Here is a 19,826-nt window from a genome sequence, read left to right as displayed (position 1 = left end):
GATAATTGATTCTCCCGTATCATTGATGTTTCTCTCTCCCTCTCCCATCCTCTCTGAAATCAATAAAAATATATTTTGAAAAAGGATATGTGAAGCCAGCTATGGGGTGTCTGTGGGTACAAAAGAGGGATGCTCTGCAGGAACTGCAGTTGAGACGTTGAGAAAAGGAAAAATCTTGGAAAGTCTGGACATGGAAAAGGAGAAGCTGAGAGGCAGAAGCCAAGAGGAAGGGTTTAGTTCTCCATTAGTAGCTGCTTGGGGCTGAAATGGGGCTTGGGTCAATCTTTAGAGAGAAGACCCTCTAGGTAGAGTCCTTAGGAGGGTCTCCTTAAGGTAAGGTGACAAGATGGGGTGTGACCTGAACCCCAACAGGAGATGGGCTCTTTTCAGCCTCTGTAACAATACATTGATATTACGTTTCAACCCCAGAACAACCATGTGAGGAACCATTATTGTTCCCATTCCCAGATGAGAAAAAGCAAACCTTAGGATTGTTAAGTCACGAGTGCAAGACCACATCACCTATTCACTTGGAGGGTCAGACTCCAAACCTGTCTGTTCTAGGAGCGCACTCAGACACATTCTCACCTTTGTCTTCTTCCACTACCCGCCTTTCCAGTCCGCCTTATTGGCTGCTGCGGGGGGGGGGGGGGGCCAAGCAGGGCCCTGGGTCCCTGGTCCCGCAATTAGTTACCTGATACCTGGGCGCTAGGCCCATCCCCTCCTACTAGCCGAAAAGGCACGGGAGGAGGGCGCTTTGCGGAAGGGGCAGGAGACAGCGAAGTCCGTGTGTGATTTAGGGTGAAACTAGGCCAAGCCCTGGGGGCTGCGGGGGCCACGACTTCAGCACCATGGAGAGCGCGAGTGGGCGGGGCTAACGGGGCGGGGCGCACGGGACCCCCGGCAGAGCCCGGGGGCGCGCGCGGCGGCGCTCCCGCCAGTCCCGAGAGCGGGGTGCCGTCCGGAACCGCGCTCTGCCCTGCGCTGGTGTAGGGCCGCAAGGGTCAAGCCCGATCCCCGCCGCCGCGGCGGCCTCTCGCCGCGCCCCCTCCTCCTTCCTCTCCGCTGCCGCCACCGCCGCCTCCGCGCCGTGCGCCGCCCGGATGGCCAGGGCTGTGCCGGGGAATGGCGGAGCGAGAGAGCGGCGGCCCGAGCGGGGGGGCCGCGACCCCGCCTGCCGCCTCCCCATTCCTGGGGCTCCACATCGCGTCGCCGCCCAATTTCAGGTGAGAATCCCTGGCCTCTGCGCCCCGCCCTTCAGCCGGGACTGATCTGCTCCGACTCACCCGCCACCCCACCCCGCTCCGCCCCCAGCGCGCACACACCAGACCTCCGGGAATGAGAGGGCGGCCTGGGGATGGGGTCTCTTCCCTGGAAAGAGCTCCCAGAATCCCCTCAGCCTCAAGTCCAGACTTATAGCCGCTGCATATTCGTGGTGCAGCCAGCTCCCTCCGCCATTCCATGTCCTAGAATAGAGATTCTGAGCTGAAATCGGAGGAGGGGGCGCGGAGGCTGCCTTCTCCCCCACTTTGTGGCCTGGGATCTGGTTGAGATCTCAGAGGAGGCAGGTGGGCTTGCCTGTGTCCAGTCCGAAGCCTGCCATAAAGATGGGGTTAGACTGGGTGTCCCGCGGGACCAGTTTCTTGGGGCAACCGACAACCTTGGTGCTGGAAGGAGGGAGTCCTGCCTGGCCAGGACCCTCTGTGGATTTGGACAAGCAACGACTTTGTCAGGTGTGTGCAGGTGCAGAAGGCTCAGTCTTAGCCCAGAGATCCTAGGCCCAGCTGCGGGAGGGGGAGTCTGGAATGGATGGCCCAGGTACAGCCAGGAACATTGGGGGAGGAGGATCCCTGCTGGAGTAAGGACCCAGGACCCTGATCTGTGCTCCTCTTCATCCCACTTCCTGCCCCCTCTCTGGTGTTAGGCGATTGGAAGATGGATTTCAGAGAAGTAGACAGTGGGTGTTGTGGGGAAGGGTTGGTGTGCCTTCCGCATAATCCTGGCCTTAGTTGTAGAGGAGGATGAGGAGGTATCACTGCTCCAGAGCCTAGGAGCAGGAGGCCTAGACATACCCCATTGTTTTTCCATCTAATGAGCTGATGCCTTCCCCTCTCCTGGGGTTCCCACCCCAGCCAGGCCCCAGCTGGGCTCTGGCGCCAGCCCCTTTTCCCACCAGGGGCTTGCTGGCTGCCTGGCCCTCAGGTGGGCAGGGACCCCTGTGGGTTTCTAATGGCATCATCAGGACTGGAAACCTCCCCTGAGGCCCTGAGCTGAACTGGGGGGACCAGCGGGAGGGGGACCAGATGGAGGAGGCCAGGCCTGAAGGCTCAAGGGATAGGGCCTTTGTGATTAGTGCCTCAGGGTAACAAGGCTGAGGTCTGAGACTGACTCCACCTGGCAGGACACACGCTGCCTCTGGACAAGCACTGCCCTCCTACCTGGAGGCCCCCCTGCAGCGGGAGTACAGTGGGCTTAGGGGGACCTGGGTTCAAATCCTAGCTCCACCACTTTCTTGCTGCATTATCTGGGCAGGTGTTTGTCCTCCTTGAGTCCCATCTTTGAGGTGAGCTAATTAATATTATTGATCCCTTAATGTACTTGTTAAGCCGGTGCTTAACAAGTGTCAGCCCTTCCTTCGGACTAGCGGGCACTTATATAGCTCCTTCCTGTTCAGACAGTTTCCCAGTGCTGGCTATTTAGCTCTCATAGCCACCCTGGGCGTGGGGATCCGTCTACCCATTCTCTACACAAGAGAATGAGTGCACATTGTCAGAGAGGCTGAGATTCAGGGCGGCAGGAGGCTTGCCCAAGGACCCCGAGGAAGTCAGAGCCTGAGGCTGAACTGGATCCAGGTCTGTGTGTTCAATCCACTCTACCTCCAGGCTTTGCGTCCCCTCAGCGGCCTCCTGGTCTCCATCGCTCTCCATCGCTCCCTGCCCCTCAGGCAGGTTATCATGGACACTGTAGGGAGAAGAGTGACAAGGTGGATGCCAGCCAGTGAGTGTGTCCCATCCCGGCCAAGTTGGGCAAGGGTGGCAGCATGTCAAGGCGGGGGCATGGGCCGGCCCTCCAGGACACCATGGCCTGGCTGTGGAGACGAGGCCGGCTGGTGGGAATAATCAGAGCTGTGTCCCCAGCCCCACGTGGCCTGCCCTGTTGGCTCCAGCAGTCCCCGCTGCCCTTTCCCTTGCCCAGCCTCTCAGGTCCCTCAGCCTCGCTCAGGTTAACCCTGGATGGTTACTGCTCTCTGGTGGATCTTTGGAGAGTCGTGGATCCAGCTGGCCTGGGTTTGAGTCCTAGCTTAGCCTTCTTACCCGTGTGCCTTGAGGCTGGGCACCTAACCCTCTGAGCCCCTGCTTCTGCTCCGCGAGGCCGGCTTCGGTGTCTGCACAGGGCCATCCTGAGACTTGGATGAGAGAACACATGTTGAACGTTTCAAGAACTGTGGAGAGCTGCAGTCCTGCAGGGCTGTTGTTGCTATTATTATTATTATCTGGTGTGTGCCCGTGTGCCCCCAGCACCACTGTCAGCTTCCAGAAGGCATAAGGAGTCAGTGCCTAAACTTCGATTCACCCAATGGCCAGCATCGAGCAGGTGCTCAATGATGCTTTACTGGTTCCTTACTTACTTGAGGATAAAACTGGGTGCTGCCCCACTGGAGAACAGGAAATAGCAGTGCACGTTGTCAGAGAGTAGCAGTGGACGCGCTGGCACCTGCGAGGCGCCCGCTTGGCCTGGGCACCATTCTGAGCGCTCTTTGCACAAGAGCACTCCCCCCCGAGCCACATGCTATTCCCACTTTACAATGGAAGAAACTGAGGAATAAAGAAGCGGGGTAACACCTGGCTGACGTGGCTCAGTGGTTGAGTGTTGACCTATGAACCGGGAGGTCACGGTTCGATTCCCAGTCAGGGCACATGCCTGGGTTGTGGGCTCGAACCCCAGTGTGGGGTGTGCAGGAGGCAGCCGATCAATGATTCTCTCTCATCATTGATGTTCCTATCTCTCTCTCCCTCTCCTTTCCTCTCTGAAATCAATAAAAATATATTTTTTTAAAAAAAGTGGGGTAAGTGGCAGAGCTGGGGTTTTAACCCAGGCAGTCTGATTTGAGAGCCGCCCTGAAGAGAGAGCTCCCTGGAATGTTGACAGAGAGTTGGTGTGTGTGTGTGGAGAGCGGGGGGGGGGGGGGGGGGGGGGGGGGGGGGGTGTCAGCATGCTGTAGACCCGGAAGGGTGGGGAGTTCATTGTAGTTGGTGTAAATAAACATGTGGGGTCTCTTTTCTGAGTATAAATTCTGCAACCAGTTACTAGTAGTTGCCTGTGAACATGATGTAGGAGGAGGGATTTGTACTTACTGTACATACTGCTGTATTATTTGACTTCTTATTTTTACAAAAAATATTGTAACCCATTTTTACAACAAATTGTGTAACTTACACAATAATTTTAAAATGAAAAAGATACATGTCCATGACAGGCATATCTCATATTATTGCACTTCACAAATATTGCTTTTTTTTTTTTTTTTTTTACAAATAGGGGGCAAAACCCTCCAGCAGCAAAAAGATTATGACCTGCTGAAGGCTGAAATGATGGTTAGCATTTTTAGCAATAAAGTCTTTTTAATTAAGTTATATACATTGGTGGGTTTTTGTTGTTTTGTTTTTTTTAGACATAATGCTATTGCACACTTAATAGACTACATTATAGTGTAAGCATAACTTTTTAAAATATATTTTAAAAAGATGCTTGGAAAGTAAAGTGAGCAGCCTGCCCTGGGTTTATGGATGAAAGACATTAGAAATCAGCTCATCCAAACCAACTCCTCCCCTCTTACCTCAGAGGAAACAGAAGCTGAGTGGCTTCCCGAGAACACACAGCAAGTTAGTGGCAGAGCGGGGATAGTGGCCTCATGACTCCTTGGATCGTGGTGCTCTTACCCCAACACAGTGCCTCAGGGATGAGAGAGGCCACCGGGAGGTGCAGGGGCCTCCTTACTTATCTCTTCACGAGGGGACACACTTGGCTCATCCTTGGGGTTCACTCAACATATATTTACCCTTTGCCAGGCTCCCCAGAGAGTCCCTCCAGAGGCAGGCATGGCCTGGTCGTCATGCAGGCGGTGGTGTCAGACAGATGGACAAGGCCTTCCTACACAGGCTGTGAGGGGTGCGTGGCTAAGGTCAGGGGCCTGGGGGTCAGCAGGTCAGGATAGGGTCCTCTCAGCTCAGGCCTTGTGGGTATCACCCAAGAGGAGGAGGGGTGAAGAGGGAGGGGATAGCCTGGGCCCAAGACCAGAGAGAGTAGGCAGGGTGTCTGCCACCCAGTCTGGCACGAGTGTGGAGAGCAGGGAGTGCAGAACTCGAAGGCCACGTAGGGACCTGACGTGTTCACTGACAGGTAGTGGGGAACAGCATGGTTTAGGCAGGGAGCAGTTCCGTGTGTGGGGAAGGTCTCCCCGGCTGCTGGGCGGAGAGTGGACGGGGAAGCAGGGGACTCCTGGCCGTCCTGCGTGAGGAAGGACGGGAGAGGGTGTGAGGAAGGTGTGGAGGGATCTGGTGTGAGGAGTGAGGAGAGGCAGGGGTCCTGCCATGGGTCCTGGTTGCTCCTGAGCGCCTCGGGGATGTAGTGCCCAACGGGAGAGGTTTGGCGAGCAGGGAGGTGAAATTGTTCTTAGGCCTGCTGCATTCCAGGTCGGTGGTCATTGGGGGACCCAAAAGGAGGATTCCAGTAGGCAGCTGGTTTGGGGTCTCGGTCTGGAGAGGATTGGGCTGAGCCCAAAGGCCGTGGGAGTCTCATCTCAGTGGGAGAGGTGGCCACGGACGCCTCAGAGAGGACATCGCTACGCAGGTCCCAGCTCACCTCCCCACCACGTTCCCGTTCATGTTGCTTCCTGTGTGTGATTCATCGCGTGAAACCACAGGACACGCGTTCTGGCTCTTTGCTCACTATATTGGTTGCCATTTTCCACATTAATACACAGACTTCATAACGTTCATCCAAAAGGCTACGTAGTGTTCCCTCCACGGGGCGGGCACGGTTTAACCAGCCTGGTGCTGGGCTGTTGTGGTTGTTTTCCGTGGTTTGCTGGTGTGAGGAATACGGTCCTGTGAACGAGGTTTTCCACGTGTGGGATTGTCTTCTCAGGGGAGTTTCCCAAAAGTCAAATCCCAGAGTCCTTGCTGCGTATGGGCACCAAGGAGTTTAACCAGATCAGACATCTGGTAACCGTAATAGGGGTTGTTGCTTGGATTTGGTTTCTGGGGTTGGATTCACTTTACTGGAGATGACCCCATGTGGACATGGTTGGGAAGGGAATTCCAGATCAGAGGAACAAACCCAGCCCGACCTGTGTCCTTCCAGAGCTGGGGGTGGGTGGAGAGAAGGTTCTGAGGGTGCAGCTGGGCCTGGCTCGCCCCCACCGCACCGTTTCAGCCAGTCCTGCCTTCCCAGAGGCCTACACATCCTACCCCGACTCTGATGTGGGTGGGCACACAGGAAGTTGAGTTGAAAGGAGAACTGACTTAGAGATTTCCAAGGGGAAAAATCGAGAAAGACCTGGGGACTCCAGGGGTTCATTCACTCGGCACCATTTATTAAGTAGCTGTTAGGCACCACACATGGTTCATCAAGAGAGACATGATCCCACCCTATGGACCAACCGCCTCTAAGGGGAGCCCACCGGAGTCTGTAGAACCCAAAGGTAAAATTACAGTGACCGGGAATACCCAGCAGGAGGGACTAAGGACCAGTAGCAGGGCTGTTTGGCCTGGTCAGGAGGTCAGAGAAGACTTTGTTGAGGGAGCCAGTGGGGCAGGAGTCTAGAGAGCTGGGAGCTGGAGACATGGCGTACGGGGTAGGGGTTGGGTGATATAGGCTACAGGGAAGAGCAGGCCCTGCTGAGCCTTCAGGCCCCAGGTGAGAATTTTGGCCCCTTTCCCTAAGGCAGTGGTGGGGACAGGGGAAGCTATTAAAGGATCCTGAGCTGGGGAGGGGTGACAGGACTAAATTTGCCTTTCAAACGTTGGTTTTGGTTGCCCAGGGGAGAATGGCCTGTAGGGGAGCCAGAGGGGAATGAGCAGCCGATCCACAGGTGTGCTGAGAACCACGGGGAGCCACAGCGCTCAGAAGGCAGAGAGAGGCTGGGCCCTTGGACCACCCATGCTCTCTGTCGAGAGAGGGGCCCATGCGTGGGGCACCATGGCCAGGACCCGAGGTCACTCAGCCAGCAGCATCCTTACCTCGCTCCAGGAGAGCCACAAGCAGGAAGACAAGAATGGCCTCTGGACAGCCCAGTGCCTGGCTTAGCTTTGACCTTGCTCAGCTAAAGCCTCAGCACTTCACCACGTAACTCTTACTTTGCATACAGTTCTAACTCTCGTGGGTTGAAACAGCAAACTAGAAAGGGCTGGGGCTGCGGTGGGGTGGGTGGGGTGGAGGAGGGGGAAGAGGAGAACAGCGTGGTGTGACTGCACACGGCAAGGGAAAAGGCCATGGAATAAACATCAGAACACAAAAGGCATGTTCATGTCAGAACTCGGCTCAGGGAGGGTGGGAATGTGGAGAATGGCATGTGCAGAATGCAGCGAGGAGCCTGCTGGGTCAGAAGGCAGGACCCGGCCCTGGGCTAGGGTAAGGTTAACGCAAAGAGCGGGGCTCAAATATAAACACAGATCCCAGGTCAGGGCAGTCTCCAGAGACCAAACTCATGACACAGAGTCACCAAGGTTAATACGGATGAGACCTCGGGAATGTCTCACTCGTGTGGCTGAGCGAAGGGAAGCTGCTGAGTGTCCAGGTCTAGAGGCCAGGGATGGAGACCTGCAGGGGGCGTGTGAGTCAGCTTGAGGCTGCCTCCTGGGACTCAGGGCTCAGGTTTCCATGGGGATGGTGGATAGTGGGATCCAGAGGAAACCTCCCTCCTTCTTCCATTCCTCTGCTCCCTCCTCCCCTCCATCTTTTCTTTCCCCCTTCCTGCCCACAGTTGCCTTCCTTGAGCCTGGAGGAACCAAGGGTCTAATTAGCTTTCCCTCCACAAAGGGCTTCCTGAATGACGCGGGGCCCGGAGGAGCAGGAGGAAAGGCAGGGCCAGGGTGGGTGGGGATGGGGGTGGAGATGGGTGGCTTGCAGAGGGGGCTCCTTGACCGGTCCATCCTTGGTCTTTGGTCCCAGCACTGCAATTCACAAACACTCTGCTCTGTGAATCCTCGCCAGCACCCTGGAGGTGGGTGGGCAGGTGTGGGTGGCCCCATTTTATATATGGGACCCACGACACCTTATGTCTGAGCCTGAGTCCCCATCTGGAAAATGGGCAAAATAAACCCTCTCCCAAGGTTGTAGTGAGGACGGAGGGAGAGGCAGGGCACGGCCGGCTTCTGCTCCGGAGATGGAGCCGCTGCTCCTCGTAAGTGGAGCCGGGATCTGATCTCAGGCCTCTGGCTTCCAAGCCGGATAATGGCTTATGAGAGAAAAGAAAGATAAGGAGCTCCTTTAACCCGCCCGATGGAGCTGGGGATCAAGTGCAGGTGCTCTTGATCCCCAGGTGACCTCTGCTTCCTCCTCTGTGAAGGATGAAACAGCTGTCCCTGCCCGACCCCAGACCTGCCATCCCCGGAAGGGGGAATATCAGCGGTCTGAGGGTGTGGAGATGAGCTGGGGAGCAAGCTAAGGAAGTCATTGACATGCCTGTAGCAGGCCTGTGCCCAGTACCCGGTGTGTGCAGGAGGACCTGCCCTCTGCCCTCAGGGGCTTGTAGCTGGGAGGGAGGGGACCTGTAGTCATCACCTGCTGGGACCGAGGGGGGGATGTGAGCTCCACCCACCTTTGGAGCAAACTGGGAGTGTCTGAGGGCAGACACCCCACCGCACTGTCTTGAGCCCACACAGCTGGCGACACCTACCACAAGCAAGAGGATGACTGGACCAGCGAGTGTGGCCAGGAGGGCTGTAAGGCACTAGCACGGAGGGGGGGAAGCAGGGGGCTTTCTGAGGAGCGGCTTAACGGAGGCTTCTTCCAGCAAGCTCAGGTGAGAGCCTGCCATGTGCTCCATACGAGCTCTACGTTAGACCTGGGGAGGCAGCTGCAGGGGACGCAGAGGAGCTGGAGACCTAGGATGCCAGGCCACGGAGTCAGCTGCCAGCAGGGCCCCTGGGTGGAGGGCAGGGGTGGTGTTTCAGACAGTGGTAGGTGGGTGGAGTGGTGCAGGCTTGGGGAGACTGATGCGGGCAGGCCAGTGGGGAGGTCTGCAGAGGCAGGAGCTGGACCAGGGCTGGGCAGTGAGGGAGGGAAGTAGATGTGTGCAGGGGTCACCAGCAGAGCGGGAAGAGTCTGAGGGCATCTCGGGGTTCCCTGGTGCTGGCTGAGTCCCAGGGGTGCCTTCTCGCCCGTGTATATTCGTCGTTTACTTAGTGCCCGCCACCCGGGGTTCAGGGCCAGGGTCACCACCCTGTGCTGGCCTGGCTGAACAGAGCCTCTCTGGCTTGTAGGCTGCACGGTCCTCCCCAGCCTGCCCCCACTTCCACACCACACCTTCCCTACCCTCGGGCTCCAGATTAGAGAAGGCCCCCTTGCCCTGGTCCCAATTCCTCTCTGCCGTTCCCTCCAGGGGCCTTCCAGCTTCTGCTTAGGTCACTCTGAAGTGACAGAAGGCTCATTACCTCCCAGGCCACCCTTCCAGCTCTGCCACGAAGGCCCCCCCCCCCCCCCAGGGTCTGCCCCTTCCCTGGCCGTGGAGCCTCCTTGCCCATAGACACTTCCTGGGTGCTTGAAGGACAGAGCCTTAGTCAGGGGGCAGGGTTCTCGGCTGCACTCAGTGGGCAATAGAGCTGCCTGGTCAGCCCTGTCTGAATACTGCCTGGGCCTACAGAACCCTCTCTGGTGAAGTGTGGGGCTGAGCATGTAGCTGTGGGCATCCATTCATGGAGAGTTTCAGAGGACCCCACCCCCACCCCCATCTGGTCATCAGGCATCCTGAGTGTGGCGCTGGCCCTTTAAAGCAGATCAGGGGCTGGCTTTTGGGGGTAAACCGCCCAGATTTCTGTGATCTGCTTACCAGCCTGGGCCAGGGAGGGGGGCCACCCCAGCCCCCGACAGGGGCATTGGAAGGGCAGGTGGAGCTGGTAGCATTGATTGCAGTAACCTGATCCCTCGGGGAGGCGGCACGGCGGCATTGGGCATCAGCGTCGCAGGGGGAGGAAGCTGCCTGCAGCTGAGGGCTGGGCCTGGAAGAGCTGGGCTGGGGCCTGGGTCGGCAGCCGCTGCCTCCTCTCCCGGCCCATGTATTTTTAATGAGCTCTCCAGGCTTCTGCAGCGGGCAGCATGCAGAAAGGCAGGCCCAGGCCTGTGGCCCCAGCCCTGCCCTGAGCCCTGGCCCCCCAACCCTTCTGGGCATGAGAGGGCGGTCCTGGGGCCCCGAAGCCCCCTGGCCGGGCAGGGCTCTCCATGCAGCTCTTCCTGAAGATGGATTCAAGCCCAGACAATGACAGCTGGTTGGAGGATCAGTGGGAGCACTGGTAGGGGAGTGGGGGCTGGGGGGAGGGGGAAGTTTGGGGGGCAGCTCCATTGAGCTCTGAGTCTCTGTTTGGGGCTGACTGAGGTGAGAGGCAGAGGGCTTGGGCCTCCTAGGCTCCCCTGGGGGCTGGGCCACCACCTCTCCTGGGTGACCTTGGACTGTGGGTCTCTCTCTAAGTCTCAGTCTCTTGTTCTTATTTGGGAAAAGGCTCAGAATTGTTCCCAACTTTCCCCACAGAATCCTCCAAAATGTCCCACTCACACCAAAAACCAGGCGGAGCCTAGGGCTGGGGCAGGTGGGTACCGCAGTGAGAGGGGGCACAGGGCTGGCCTGGGGCAGAGGGTTCCAGTGCAGCCAGTTAGTGCCCTGGTGCTGGGGTGCACTGCCTCCTGAGCTCAGCAAACCTCCAGCCCCAATTCCTTGACCCCGTCTGTGTAGCCTGTTCAGGGTCCATGCCTGGGCAAAGTGATTTTGTGGTTGAAGAGATGAGACCAAGAACACAGACTAGCGGCCTAGTCTGTCCTTCTGTCCTGGAATGGGTGGGAACGACCCACACGGACTCCAGGTCTCCCTTCCTTGCTCTGTGACTCAGGCAGCGTGCGTCCTCCCGGCTGGGGGAATGGCGCACTCCTCTGGGGCTGGGGACTGGCCTCTGCCAGCGCCTGGGGTTTTGTTGCTGCAGGGATTGGACAGGGAGCCCCCGACTCCAGGCATCCCTCCGAGTCTCTTCTCAGCTCTTCGCATTCTCCGTGGGTGAACTGGCCTTGGCACCTGCCTTGACCCTGGGAGGCATTTCTCTGGCAGAGCTGAGGCTCGGAGCAGCTGGGCCTTCCAGGCAGTGCTTCTGGTTTGGCAACGGGATGGACAGCTCCCAGCCGGGAGGAGCAGGGGTAGCCTGGAGCCTCCCCTTCCACTGCCACCCCAGGAAGACTGCCTTTAGGCATGAGCCCCAAACTCTTTCCCTGCCTGTTGTTACCCCTTGCGTTGGCACCGGAGGTCTCCAAGTCCCATCCTCTGGGGGCTGGGATCTGCCTCCGAGGGGCTGCCCCTTGGAGGATGTACTGGGGAGACATCCGAGGGCTGAGCGGTCCCCCTGGGTTGTAACTCTGGCTTCCTGTCCCCACCAGGCTCACCCATGATATCAGCCTGGAGGAGTTTGAGGATGAAGACCTCTCAGAGATCACCGATGAGTGTGGCATCAGTCTGCAGTGCAAAGATACCCTGTCCTTACGGGTAAGGGTGGGCTCCCAGGAGCCCAAGTGGGGTGGCAGGATGGGTAGGGACAGGGTTGAGGGCACCCCCACATCTACTCAGGGGCTTTCAGGGTCGCTATGGCACCCTCATTAATGAAACAGCATACAGGAAACATCCAGTACAATGCTTGGCACATCTTGGGCCTCCATCCGAATTTTTGTTTTCTTTTTGGCCAGGAGTTAGGGCAGGAGGTAGCTCCTTCAAGTGCCCACAAGAAGGGAGAGGGCAGGAGGTCTTGAGGTCTAGGACAGTAACAGTTAGGGCCTTAGTTAAGGGAAAGCTCGGAAAGACCCTCAGTCCTGTGGGGAGTGGCCTTGGCAGAGGGCCTGAGGCAGAGCAGGGTGGAGCCTGAGGCTGCAGCGCTCGGGGGCAGGAGGACGGAGCCCAGCACTCCCTCTGCTGCCCTTGCACCAAACCACACCACACGGCCTCGCAGACCCTCTCTGGCCCACGGCCCTGAAGGCCCATTTGGAGGGTTAACCCAGCATTGCTACTGCATTTGACCCCACGGCTCTGTCACAGGACAGATGGCTCTCTCTGTCCCTAAAGTTGTGAATCCCGCCAGGAGGTCCTCAGCATCTGGGGCACCTGGATCAGATGGAGATCTGTATCTTTTCAGAATCGAAAGAAGGAACCACTGGTCAGGAAATGGAAGGCAAAGCATGGGGCTGGTTGCAGAGTCCAGAGCTTCTCTCTGCCCCCAGGAGGGTGGCTGGCCAAAGTAGACATGGTGCTAGGAGAGTGGTTAGCAAAGGAGAGTTGGGATGGGGTTCCTGTCTCTGTGTTGACCTCCTATTTTCCCAAGAGATTCTGTAAGCCTGCCAGGAAAGAAGAAACCAAGTGGGTGGGGGAGGATAACCCTCAAGTACCTGTACCCCAACCCTCCACCCTCTGGCCAGGCTAGGAAGGGATGGAGGCACAGGTCACTTATTCTGGCGGGGCTTGGGGAATGGTCCCAGGGCCCTGACATAGTTTCTCTAAGGTCATACACCTATTCTCTTCCCGCAATGCCCACTCTGCCAACATGCACAGGCAGAGCCTTGCAGAGGGTGGTCCTGCAACCAGCTAGGGCCCTGGGGTATACCCTGTGGAGCCTGAGAAAGCTCCAAAGGTCTTTCACACCTCTCTGGGAATCTGGGAGGCAGCTTAACTGGTGAGGGACCTGGAGGGTCAGGAAATCTGTCCAAGGTGCCAGGGAGTTGGTGGAAGAGCTGGAACTAGAATAGGACTCGGAACTCTCAAGGTTAGACTGGCCTGAGGGGAAATCTCAGGTTGGAGGGGCCAAGGCCTGTGGACTGGAGGGTGGGGTATGCCAGTGTCTGGGCCGGTGCCCGCACGTGCCCCTCCCTTGCAGCATCCCTCTTCCAGCCGCGCTCAGATCCTCGGGTCTGCACTGCGGCCCTTCCGTAATCCCTCGCCTAACTGAGACTGTTTTCCCCATTTTCCTCACTGCCCGCTTCAACTACTAACCCCTACCCCATCCCTTACGGGGCACGAACTCCTAGGCGACCCTTCCTCCCCATGGCAACAGCGGTGACCTCACTCTGGGCTCTGCTTCCTAGCCGGGTGAGGTCACGGGCTGTTGCCAAGGGAACGGGAGGGTGCGAAGAGTCAGGAAGCGGGGGACCGTGGGGAGGGGAGAGGTGCGGACTGTCAAAGGCTCCGACTGGAGTGGGGAGGAAGCGGCCTCAAGCATCCCGGCGGGTGGCGGGCGGGCGCGGCCTCCCCTCCCCGAGCTCCTGCCCCGCTCCCTCTCTCCCCCTCTTTGCGGCCGCGGAATGGACTCGCCGGGGCGGGGGGCGGGGCACGGCGGCCTCGGCCCCGCCCCAGCCCCGGCCTGGCCCCGCCCCCTGACACCCCTCCGTCTGCACCGCGAAGCCCCCGCGTGCCGGGCTGCTGTCGGGGGGCGGCGGCTGCGCGGGGAGCCGGCTGCAGGCCGAGATGCTGCAGATGGACCTGATCGACGCGGCGGGGGACACTCCCGGCGCCGAGGACGACGAGGAGGAGGACGAGGAGGAGCGCGCGGCGCGGCGTCCGGGAGCGGGACCGCCCGAAGCCGAGCCTCGCCAGGAGCCGGCGCCCCGCGGCCAGGGCCAGGGCCAGGGCCAGGGCGGCGGGGACACGTACCGACCCAAGCGGCCCACCACGCTCAATCTCTTCCCGCAGGTGCCGCGGTCTCAGGTGAGGCGCGAGCGGCGTGGGGCGGGGCTGCAGGGGCGGCTCCCGGGGTCAGGCCCGGGAGGTGGGCGCGCGAGGAGGAACTTGCGGGGTCTGGTGTGGGGAGAAGTCTCCGGCCGGTGAGACCTTCCAAGGCTTCCCAGGGGGGCAGGTCCCTGGGGAGGTGGTCTCGGGGGCAGGTAAGATCTTTCGGAGGGAGGGGAGGCGTGAAGGCCCCGAGCAGCGCTCGGATCTGAGCAAGGAGAGGAGCGGAGCGGGGCATTAAGAGAAGTGGGCTTGAGGGGTTGCCAGGGTTTGGAGCCTGGGACCTCAGGCTGTGGCAGGGTTTCCTGCTGAGGGTATGGGGTTAAGGTGGACAAGAAGCAGGGCCTGGAGAAAAGGGCATACGAAGTGGCCGGTGTGGTGGGAGGCCTTGGGAAATTGTAAGAGTTGGGGATGGGGCGCTCAGAGGCAGCAGCCAGTGTGAATGTGGGCAGCTGGGAATTCCCAGAAGGCAGGAGGAGAAATGGGAGGTGGAGCGGCTCGGCTGAGTTGGGGGCCTCGGGCCCCTGGCCTGGGTGGCTGGATGCCAAGGAGGGCTGAATAGGGTGGGGGAGAGTGGCTGTGGCCCTTTGTCTCCCAGGCCCAGTGAGGACGGGTATGGAGGAGGGTATGGAGGAGCTCAGGGAGGTGGGCTGTTGGGGGAGAGTGCAGGGGCTGCTGGGAGAGGATTGGTTCCTTTCCCAGGATCCTCAGGGGTGGATTTTGGCAGCCAAATTCATGAATGTGATGGCCTGTGAGGATGTTCCCAGGAAAGGGGGCCTGAGTTGTGTGTAGGGAGCCTTGTAGGCAGGCCTTGTGGGGAGGGTTCCTGGGGGCTGAGACTGAGGCATGGGCAGCCCGGCAGATCCAGCAGGAAGGGCCCCTGACAACTACATCTGTCATTCCTCCATCATGTGCTCCTGGGGGGCCGATGGAACCGCGTTGTGGATTCATCATTTGGATGATTCAGCCCTGGCCCCCAGGCCAGCTGCTGGGAGACCCTTCCTCGTGCCTTTTCAGGCTCTGCAGCTGCCTCTGCCCCTTCCCTAGGCCATAGCTTCCTGAGCTTCCGGGGACTTGGGTTGGACGTGAACGTCTTCATGTTACCTAATCCTCAGTGTCTGGAACTGGGGGTCTGACTCTGTGCCCAGATGGCTCCGGCTTCTCCCCCACCTCCTCCCCCACTCACCAGCACACACGTCGGCCATCACCTCCTTTGTGGAGGCTGATAAAAGCATCTCCCTAAGGCTTGGCCAGCTTCCCTGAGCCAGGAGGAAGGGCTGGCTAGAGCCAGTAGGCCTGGCTGGGCGGACTGGGACTTGCCGCCCGTTCTGCCTACTCCAGAGAGGGTTTGGGGTGAGGCCCTGGACCAGTGGTGGGGGTAGGGTGCAGCCATTGGCCTAGGGATGGCCTGGTGGGGGCAGGGCCAGGGCCTTCTGTGCCGGGCACTGTTGACTGCTTCTGTCACAAGGGCCTTTTGTTTCCTGCACAGGACACGCTGAATAATAATTCTCTGGGCAAGAAGCACAGTTGGCAGGATCGGGTGTCTCGATCATCCTCACCCCTGAAGACAGGTAAGTCAGTACCCTTCCCCTTACCTGGACTCCTACCTGCCCTGACCCAGTCCCCATGCAGAGGGCAAACCCAGTAGCCTCCAGCTTGTGCGTAGAGGTCAACTGCCTATCCCACAGCTGTGAGTGGGCCCATCTGAGGTCAGCTGTGGCGCGAGTGAGAGGGCTGGCTCCAGAGCCAGCATGGGCCTGCTCCTGCGTGACGTGCTGAGTGAAAGTGCTGAGTGTGGGGAGCAGGTAGCCTGGGAACCAAGGGTGAGGGCACCTGCCTTCAGCTCCGACCTGCCTGCTCTGCAGGGGAGCAGACACCTGCACACGAACACATCTGCCTGAGCGATGAGCTGCCACCCCAGAGCAGCCCCGCCCCCACTACAGACCGAGGCACCTCCACCGACAGCCCTTGCCGCCGCAGTGCTGCCACCCAGATGGCGCCTCCCAGTGTCCCTCAGGCTGCTCCAGCTGGTGGCCGGGCCCACTCGCATCGAGACCGCATCCACTACCAGGCAGATGTGAGGCTGGAGGCCACCGAGGAGATCTACCTGACACCAGTGCAGCGGCCCCCAGACCCTGCAGAGCCCACCTCTGCCTTCTTGCCGCCAGCTGAGAGCCGGATGTCGGTCAGCTCCGATCCAGACCCTGCTGCCTACCCCTCAACGGCAGGGCGGCCGCACCCCTCCATCAGTGAGGAGGATGAGGGCTTCGACTGCTTGTCCTCCCCAGAGCGGGCTGAGCCACTAGGTGGAGGGTGGCGGGGGAGCCTGGGGGAGCCGCCGCCGCCTCCACGGGCCTCTCTGAGCTCGGACACCAGTGCGCTGTCCTACGACTCGGTCAAGTACACGCTGGTGGTGGATGAGCACGCACAGCTGGAGCTGGTGAGCCTGCGGCCGTGCTTCGGAGACTACAGTGACGAGAGTGACTCGGCCACTGTCTATGACAACTGCGCCTCTGCCTCCTCGCCCTATGAGTCGGCCATTGGGGAAGAATATGAGGAGGCGCCCCGGCCCAGGCCCTCTGCCTGCCTCTCTGAGGACTCCACCCCCGACGAGCCCGACGTCCACTTCTCCAAGAAGTTCCTGAACGTCTTCATGAGCGGCCGCTCTCGCTCCTCCAGTGAGTCTGCGGCGGGAGCTGTGGGGGGACCTGGGTGGGAAGAGCTGAAACGAGGGTGTTCCTGGGAGGAGGCCTCAGGCCCATCCAGTTCAAGGCATAAGGACTGAGAGCTCTCTACCTGCCCCTCCAAACCCGACCGGAGCTGGGACCGTCCCCCTCCAGCCAGTGCCCTTCATCCACAGGTGCGGAGTCCTTTGGCCTCTTCTCCTGTGTCATCAACGGGGAGGAGCAGGAGCAGACCCATCGGGCCATCTTCAGGTAAGAGCACCAGAGCTGGGCTGGCCAGGCAGCCCCCGGGCCACCCCTCCCTGCCTCTGCCTTCACCGCGTGGCCTAAACCCAACCCGCCACTGGCATTCATCCGTCCTCTCAGCCCCAGGGGACAGGGTCTGTCCTCTCGGAACTATGAGCAGGGTGCTGGAGCCGATGTTCTCAGTGCCCTGTGGCCTTTGCTGCGCTGCCAGAACGCAGGAGCAAGCACCCGATCTGCACGGGACCAGAGCCCAGGAGGGCGCCCAGCACCCGATACCTGACCCCACAGCAAACCCACAGCCTCTCTCCCCTCCACGTGGAAGTGCTTGCTTCCCATCGCCTCTCGCGTGTTATCAGTGGCTCCGGTCACTTCCTCCCGTGGCCGTGCGCCCCTCCGTGGCCCTTGCGTATCTGATTGACGTTGGTTTCCCCCAGGAGTTAGCATTGACAGGCTCACAGACGCTTTGCAAATGTTTATTGAACTAATGATGCCAGTGCAGCTCCCAGACCCCAGAGCAGGGTGGGGCGTAGATGGAAGGCCTGGCTGAAGAGGCCGGCGGTGAAGTCCTCACGTGCTTTCTTTGGGAACAGGTTTGTGCCTCGACATGAAGATGAACTTGAGCTGGAGGTGGACGACCCCCTGCTGGTGGAGCTACAGGCTGAGGACTACTGGTACGAGGCCTACAACATGCGCACGGGGGCCCGGGGCATCTTTCCTGCCTACTACGCCATCGAGGTCACCAAGGAGCCTGAACAGATGGCAGGTAGTGTTCCTTTCCCCCTGCCTGGTGCCACCGGGCCACACATCTCCCCTGCCCTGACTTGCTGCCGGGGGGGACCTGTGCTCCAGCACTCGTCACCTGGGGAGGGGGCCAAGCAGAGGTGACTTTGGGTCAGTTTCACAATTGATTGGAGCCCAGCCAGTTTGAGACATACATGGATTGTGGCACCCTCTGCTGGCTCTGCCACGCCTCACTTTCATGCTTGCTTTCCAGCCCTGACCAAAAACAGCGACTGGGTGGACCAGTTCCGGGTGAAGTTCCTGGGCTCCGTCCAGGTTCCCTACCACAAGGGCAATGACGTCCTCTGTGCCGCTATGCAAAAGGTACCTGCTTCCTGCTCCCCTGAAGCGGGTGCCCACCCCCAGCCCAGTCCCCATCCTCTCCTGGCAGAGGGACACCCCACGCCTGATGTTCCTGTCCCTCACCACAGATCGCCACCACCCGCCGGCTCACCGTGCACTTTAACCCACCCTCCAGCTGCGTCCTAGAGATCAGCGTGAGGGGTGTGAAGATCGGCGTCAAGGCTGATGACTCCCAGGAGGCCAAGGTGACCCCCCTGGCCCCATCCCGGCTCTCCCTCCTCTGCCCCCTGCAGGCTGATGACCACCCTCTTCTACTCTTCCTCCTGTAGGGGAATAAATGTAGCCACTTTTTCCAGTTAAAAAACATCTCTTTCTGTGGATACCATCCAAAGAACAACAAGTAAGTGGGGAGGAGCAGAGGCCGAGGTGCGGGCTGGGTCTGGAGCCGTTATGGCAGGACAAGGGGCCACGCGTGTGCCTGGAGGGGTCTGAGCCCCCATCCTGCCCAGACAGACTGCTGTCCTCCCACAGGTACTTTGGGTTTATCACTAAGCACCCCGCTGACCACCGGTTTGCCTGCCATGTCTTTGTGTCTGAAGAATCCACCAAAGTCTTGGCGGAATCTGTGGGGTACGTATGTGTGTGTCCCACCAAGCGCCGGGCCCACCCGCCCGCCCAGGCCCAAGCCCTCAAGCACAATCCTCGTGCTCAGCCTCACCCTCTGCCCACCCCAGCTCTGCACACCGCCTCCGGGTCACAGTGCAGGGACCTCGGGAGAGGCCTGCGTGGTCTCGAGGAGTAGCTTCCGAACGTTTTAGCTGTTAGACCCTTTCGCCAATTGCAGTCTCATTGAGGAAACACAGTTTGCAGAGAACAGAGCTGAGCAGCCAGGGGACTGGAGCCCACCCAGGGACCCTGAGGCTCCAGTTTGAGAACCTGGGGTAGGCTCCTGTTCCTCCCAGTCAGCATGTGTCTCCTGCCTCCTAGGAGAGCGTTTCAGCAGTTCTACAAGCAGTTTGTGGAGTACACCTGCCCCACAGAAGACATCTACCTGGAGTAGCAGCGCTGCCTGCCCTCTGCATCCCCGGGCCCTCAGGCCAGTGCCAGGACAGCTGGCTGCTGACAGGACGTGGCACTGCTTGAGGAGGGGCACCCGCCACCACCAGAGGGTGGGGAAGTGGAGGCCATCGGCCGAGGGTGGGAGGGTGGGGGTTATGGGGAGAGGCAAATGCAGTTTATTGTAATATAAGGGGTTAGATTCATCTATGGAGGACAGAGCTGGCTGCCCGGGGATTGGGTGGGGGCAGGGCTGGGCAGGCCTGTGGCCGGGAAGGATGCCCAACCATGAGCAGAGGGTTCTGTCCCATCCTGGGCCACACTTCCCCTGCCAGGGCCTCTGGCTCTCTTCTGCCTTGATGAAGCCCATGCCACCTGCAAGTGCCCACCCTGCCCCCAACTCCCAACCCCGACCAAAGGCCCTGAGCTCAGGCTGAGACCAGCTCCTCCTAAGGACTTTCCAGTAAGGAAACAGCAGCGGGTGGAGGTGCATCCCTGTCCCCAGCTCTGTCACTTGTGTGGCCTCTGGCCGGCTCCACCTCCAACCTCGCTGGCATGCTGGCCCCCGCAGGTGTGGGGCCCCTCAAGGAAGGAGAGAGCCGCAGCAGGGCCCCACCCTGGCAGGAAAAGGCGGCTTCCCACTGGCCCGGGCCAGCCCGGCCTCTTGGCTGCTTTGGCTGTAGCCCCATCTTGGTCCTGTCACCCTGGCCACAACTATTAAAGTGCCATTTCCTGTCTGGACTGCAGTGGGTGTATCTACTTGGACCCTGCCCATGCTCAGCTCATTTCCA

General features: G+C 59.6%; 1 protein-coding gene across 1 annotated transcript; it reads left to right on the top strand.

The window, feature by feature from the left end:
* Window positions 1–1,110: 1,110 nt before the first annotated feature.
* MAPK8IP1 (mitogen-activated protein kinase 8 interacting protein 1) lies at window positions 1,111–19,776 on the top strand. Its single transcript, XM_008146773.3, has 12 exons — window positions 1,111–1,226; window positions 11,638–11,743; window positions 13,643–13,945; window positions 15,456–15,537; window positions 15,832–16,644; window positions 16,827–16,902; window positions 17,487–17,659; window positions 17,891–18,000; window positions 18,108–18,224; window positions 18,309–18,379; window positions 18,511–18,609; window positions 18,967–19,776. The coding sequence occupies exons 1-12, from the start codon at window positions 1,126–1,128 to the stop codon at window positions 19,037–19,039; spliced, it is 2,124 nt and encodes a 707-aa protein (XP_008144995.1). The 5' UTR covers window positions 1,111–1,125; the 3' UTR covers window positions 19,040–19,776.
* Window positions 19,777–19,826: the final 50 nt, after the last annotated feature.

This window comes from Eptesicus fuscus, chromosome 13 (genome assembly GCF_027574615.1).
Source record: "Eptesicus fuscus isolate TK198812 chromosome 13, DD_ASM_mEF_20220401, whole genome shotgun sequence".
Lineage (NCBI taxonomy): Eukaryota > Metazoa > Chordata > Mammalia > Chiroptera > Vespertilionidae > Eptesicus > Eptesicus fuscus.
This window is presented reverse-complemented; position numbering and strand designations above follow the sequence as displayed.